Raw genomic sequence first — 6,335 nt, 5'->3', positions numbered from 1 at the left:
ATAAAAACTACAGTCTATATAGCACCCAAATTCTACAGGAAAAAAAAAACATACAAACGATTTTTCAAAATTTGGTTAAATTATCAAAACCCTCATTAGTATGATACGATTGTTTTGAAAACTAAACACCCTCAGGAAACTTTTGAATTAATTGTTCAGCCTTCAAGTATCGTTGGTTAGTTATGCCATAAGAGTACTTAACCATATTTAAATAATGGTTTTATATTGAAAAGGTTCAACGTTGATTTAAATAATAGTGTTGATATAAATTAACAACTCAGAAAAATGAAAACAGTAAGTTCATCAGGAACCATTAACTAAGAAAATAAAATAAAACCCCTAGGAATAAATGGTCCTTAAAACAAAATGTTACAAAGACTTCAAAAAAATAAAATACTTAAGCTCACCCTCTATAAGACATAGTTATAACCCCTAACCTTCATACTTAAGAATTTATTTATTTGCAGTACAAGTATGAGGTTTCCTAACTTAATTGCGGCGGAGCCACTAGGAATGATGAATAAACACATTCATTTAACGAACCAATATTTGGATAATGACAATCCAGAGGCTCATTACATTGAGGAGTTTAATCAGTATTTCTTTAACTACAAATCTATCAAAGGACTCGACCATCTTCACCAATCCGCAAATGGGAACTATGACAACAGTCTGTATCTTTATGGTATATTAATTTTGTGCAGAAGAAATTTTAAAGAGGGAAAATAATATTTGAATAAACTATCCTGAGAAAATAGTTAGTTCAAGTCCGATCAATGGTGGAGCTTGGTGGAGCATGGTTAAGAATTCACGTACTGATTCATGATCCTTTTGAAGACAAAGTATTTAACCAATACGGCTACAATGAACCCCCACCACACCCCTCCCCCCTCCCCCCAAATGCCACATTGTTGACATTGACAAAGTATGTGAGGATTGTTACTATTTTAATAGGATGAAACAATTTATTATCTTCCTTCAAACAAGATAATAAAAAAACACAAAGACATGTTTTTACATTATTCTTTTTCAAACATTAACTTTACTTTATGTTTAAATTTCAACTAAATTTGTTTTGTTGCAACTATCAGCTATTTATTAATTGAATCAATTAGTCACAACCACTTATGTCATTTTTCTTTGATCTAAGCAATTTCAAAACAAAATAATACATTACGGTCGTTAAACACTATCAAATGAATTGAAAAATATTACTCTCTTTCAACTTATTTTCATCTTCATATTTTTAAAAATATCTTCTTTACTAAAATCATAAACTAAATTATAAATTCATTACATAATAAAACATACGATCCCGCGTAAACTAAATTATAAATTCATTACATAATAAAACATACGATCCCGCGCACGCCGGAAGACCACTAGTTTACAATAGTTTCTGTAAATTGGTAACGACTGACCCCAGTTAAATTTTTTTAATGGCCCCTGTACAATTTAAGCCCCCGTTACTTCAACTAAACAATTAGTAACATTTTAAATCTAACCCAATTATTTTTTCCCACCAAGTGCCCAATACGAAAATTAGGCCGCCTGAAATGGGTTTATTGCTAAAGTAATCATGTACATGTTAGAAAAGTTAAAAATCATTGCAGAAAATTAGTTTCTTTTCTGTGAATGTTTATTTTCCTGAAATAAAATCATGTATTTGTCTTTCTCTTAGGATAAATTCATTTCTTATGTTTATTTATTAAATTTCAATTAATTTTATATTAGCATAGTAAAACATTTATATTAATGCTAAAAATTGGGGTTTACAATAACTTGTATAGACATTATCAAATAATATCTAAGTATATAATAAATATAATTAAATTATGAATAACAAATAATAATTCAAATAATTTAATTTAGAAATTGGTTCACTAACATAAAAATTATAAGGTTCTTAAATGTATAATAATAAAATATTTTAGATTGTATAGCATATTATTTATAAAAATTATATTTTTAATTTTAAAAATATGGGAAATATTGAGTCCGGTAACAAAATTTATGGCTCCACCACTGATTATGACGTCGATTGATTTGAGGCTAAAGACGTTACACAGCCTCGAAATAGTATTTAATGGAAACCCAAGGCGTTTCAGGATGAACTCGTCCGAGGCGTTCATCGGGACTACGACGCCATATGACCTAAATGGAACTTATTTTTCTACTAAAACAAACGGAATATTGGACCTAGAGATAAACAAGATAAAGCCCAATTGAATAATAAAGAAACGGAAAATTTGGTTTCGCATGAGCCCAGTTCAAAGAACAAAATGGAGATGGAAAAAATTTGGTGGCGTTTGAATTATGTTTAGGTGACACGTGTCATAAATTGCCCCAATTCTCTGACTGGCGTGGACGCAGAAGGATAGAAGTAAGTCTACTTTATAATTATATATATATATATAGAAGATAGATGTATCATCTGTTATTTTACTAAAAAAAATATTGGAAGAAAAAAAGAAGGATTGCCTACGTGTTGATTATAATAATATATCATCACTTATTTATATAATAAATATATTAGATTTTGATCCGCAGCACGGAATAACTTTTCAGCTTAATTGTTTCAATGTTTTAATATTCGACCTAAACATGCGGTCAGACCAGTAAACTCGGTGACCTGTAAGTAATTCAGTTCATATTTAACAAAAAAACCCATTAATTAAAAGCCTCATTAAACTCTGTAAAAACTCAAAAAAAGGCATTAAATCGTGATCCGACACCGTTAACCCGGAGAAATCCTATAAAATTGATAATATTTCGAAAGAATTTGACTAAACTTTTCATACAATTTTTAATATTTAAAAATCAAATATGTATTTTAACATTCTTTATTTTTATATAATTATTTAATTTTAATAGTATATATATTTATATAAAATTAGTCGAAAAACATCAAGTATGATTCATGTAAACATTTATGATAAAAAAATAAGAGTAAGATGTATTAAAATTATTTTATTAGTATATATTTAAAACATGATTGTTATAACATCATGTAATGTGAATATACAAATATGTTCATGTAATGTTATTTATTGGATAGTTAATAAGGCTTATTGCTATTGAGAACCAAGAATATTTTCATGTGAAAAAACAAAGAAATAAATTCAATTGAATTAAAAAAAAAGAAATAACTTAACACAAATGCACCCATTTTAAAAATTCTGATGAATATTCAAGATAAATGATTTGTATGTGTAAAAAATGCAATAAAAAGATATATAAACCAATTTCTAGTGCATTTAAAGTTTGGTTTTGGTTGTTAATAGTAATTGGTGATATTGAAAATAATTCATTTTTGTAAAAAGGTGATGAAGATAACATATTTCAAAAAAAAAAAAAAAAGAGAAATGACATTTCTGTGAATTAGTTGAATTTTTAGGATGCATAAAACAAAAAAAAAACAAAAATAATTATTTTTTTATTTGAGCATAAATTTTAAGTTATTTTTGAAAGAAGCTCATAGTTATTCGGCTATTATACGGAAAAAAAATCTTGATTACTTTAATCAATTTCCTTCGAAATTTTACAATTTTTCTTTGGAGAAAATCTACAAACTAGGTTTTTTCATTCCTGATTTCGGTCTAGTTTCGTTTCGGTTTGGTTTTTCCGTTTTTCGGTATTTTGGTTTATAAAAATTAGCTACCATATTGGATCCATATCTAATTTGGTTTGATCCGGTTCATATACTATCAGTTTTCGGTTTATTTAGTTTTATACCAAAAAAACATATAAATATATTTACCTTTGATAATATATTAATTTATATGTTTAGAAATCTGATTTATTAAAAACTAAATATATATTCCTTACTCTAATTTTTAAATATAATGTTTTATGTTTTATTAGAATATTTAAATAAAATAAGAAAATAGTAATTTCATAATATTATTATATAAATATATTTTTAGCACAAATATTTACCAATAGAAATAAAAAACATGTTTTATATAATTTGATGAAAATGAGGAAAACAAAACAGCCTTTTTTACTTAAAAAATAACAAATTATTAAAATCAATGTATTAATTATAAATATCATATTAATAAAATAAATTATGTATATATTATTAAGTTTATATATAAGTATACTAATATATTTTAATTAATTAGTTTCTTCGGTTTAATCAGTTGGATCTGTTTATATACCAAACTATATTTATATACTTCGGGTTTTTTAAAATAACATTCATTCGGTTTATTTAGTACCGACAAATCCAAACCATTTTTACTATTTCAATTATGTTCAGTTTTTATTGGTTTGGTTTTATCGGTTTCATCTCCATAGTTTTCATTCGGATTCGGCTGGTAGGATCATTAAATGTAACAAGAAAGACCAAAACACGCTAATCACTCGGAGTCACTTAATAAATTCAAATTGAAAATGGCTTTTCATTATTATATGTCAAAGAAACCATTTAATCATCTCGATGCTTATTTTTTTAAAAGAAAGAAATATTGGCTCTCTCCCTTAATCATTCTCTCTCTTATTTCTACCAAACAGACACAACAATAAACTGTCTCTCTCTCATGGAATCAACGAAGAAGCAATTATCGTTGGAGGTGCTTCCATGGTTAGTTGTTCACAGCGACGGAACGTTAGAGAGACTAGCCGGAACCGAGGTTTGTCCACCCGGTTTAGATCCAGAAACCGGCGTACTATCGAAAGATATCATCATCGATCCCAAAACCGATTTATCAGCCCGAATCTACAGGCCTGACTCGATTCAACCCGGTCAGAAACTTCCAGTCGTGCTCTATTTCCATGGCGGTGCATTTCTCATCGCCTCCGCCTCCCTACCCAATTACCACACCAGCATTAACAAACTAGTCGCTCAAGCCAACATCATCGCTGTCTCTGTCAATTACAGGTAAATTAATCCAGTTTAAGAACTTATTGAACCAAGGTTTACTAGTTCGAAGACCTCTAACCCGAATACACTTAACCAAACCGATCAAAATTAAATTAAAATAGAAAATATGGTTTGATTAACTGTAAAATCGTACTAAACTAAAATAGATATGATTTTAATATACTAATTAATATTAGAAGTAAAAAAATCCTATAGAATCAAATTAATACTAGACAAAAATCTGAATAAGTTGATTTTGTTTTGTTTCGGTTTGACATTATTTCTTGTTTTGTTCTGTCTGTTCCGTTCTTACAAACAAATTAAAATTAGAAACAAATAGTGATCTTTAGGAATAATCATATGATTATATTTATTTTTGACATGTACAAATGAATGTCGGTTTATTCAATTTAATTCTGTCCGGTTACAGAACACCGTTTTGGTTCGCTATTTTGAAATTTATAATGATCAGTCCAAACGGTTTATAAACGGCTTCGGTTTGGTTATTTTTCAGCAGCGTTTTATTTTCATCTTTTTAAATAATTTGGACAGACTAGCACCAGAACATCCACTTCCTACAGCGTACGAAGACTCATGGAACGCACTCCAAGGGGTTCAAGCCGGAAACGAGCCATGGATCAACGACTATGCTGATTTCAACCAGTTCTTCCTAGCCGGAGACAGCGCTGGAGCTAACATCTCGCACCACCTCGCGTTCCGAGCCAAACAATCAGACCACACTGTTAAAATCAAAGGCATCGGAATGATCCACCCATATTTCTGGGGAACACAACCGGTAGGCTCGGAGGTCACAGACGAAGCGAGGAAACAAATGGTGGACGGATGGTGGCGATTCGTGTGCCCGTCCGATAAAGGATCCGATGACCCATGGATCAATCCGTTTGCGGATGGGTCGCCGAATCTTGAAGGGGTAGAGGGTGAGAGAGTGATAATTACGGTGGCGGAGAGAGATATATTGAGAGGAAGAGGAAAAATGTATTACGAGAAATTGGTGAATAGCAATTGGAGAGGCAATGTCGAGATTATGGAGACAAAAGGGAAAGATCATGTGTTTCATATATTCGAGCCTAACTGTGATGAATCTAAGGAGATGGTACGTCGCTTGGCTTTATTTATAAACCAAGTCGAAGCTTGAAATCTGTTTTGCGCAATTTTTCTCTGTTATTTAATGGCTTTTGACATGTTTGTAACAATTCATAAACTTTTTTTAATAATGTTGCTGTGTTCTATTTAAAGCTGAGTTAACCCTAATATTTAGGTGAGTTTGAAAGCAGCATATGTTCCGTGTGGCGGGAATGTCCTAAAATCATTTGTACTTACTCTAGTAGAAGTCGTAGTGTCGAAGTTTGACAATCATATAATATTAGGTGGTTATAATGTTTTGCTAGAAACCGCTTATAATCTATGAATTTAGAATTCATTGCTGATATTATATGATCCTATAGGG

General features: G+C 29.9%; 1 protein-coding gene across 1 annotated transcript; it reads left to right on the top strand.

Moving 5' to 3' along the window:
• The first annotated feature begins 4,430 nt into the window (after positions 1-4,430).
• Positions 4,431-6,117, top strand: LOC106309725 (probable carboxylesterase 2). The gene is made up of 2 exons (XM_013746831.1): positions 4,431-4,885; positions 5,420-6,117. The coding sequence occupies exons 1-2, from the start codon at positions 4,545-4,547 to the stop codon at positions 6,021-6,023; spliced, it is 945 nt and encodes a 314-aa protein (XP_013602285.1). The 5' UTR covers positions 4,431-4,544; the 3' UTR covers positions 6,024-6,117.
• The last annotated feature ends 218 nt before the right edge of the window (positions 6,118-6,335 follow it).

This window comes from Brassica oleracea, chromosome C8, assembly GCF_000695525.1.
Source record: "Brassica oleracea var. oleracea cultivar TO1000 chromosome C8, BOL, whole genome shotgun sequence".
Taxonomy (NCBI): domain Eukaryota; kingdom Viridiplantae; phylum Streptophyta; class Magnoliopsida; order Brassicales; family Brassicaceae; genus Brassica; species Brassica oleracea.
The sequence above is the reverse complement of the archived record's forward strand: the minus strand, read 5'-3'. Positions and strand labels throughout refer to the sequence as shown.

What these genes read in the sequence shown, in the direction of transcription:
- LOC106309725 (XM_013746831.1), top strand. Translation starts at nt 4,545, where the DNA reads ATGGAATCAACGAAGAAGCAATTATCGTTGGAGGTGCTTCCATGGTTA. An exon ending in GCTGTCTCTGTCAATTACAG is followed by an intron (nt 4,886 to 5,419) that starts GTAAATTAATCC and finishes TAATTTGGACAG; the next exon opens with ACTAGCACCAGAACATCCAC.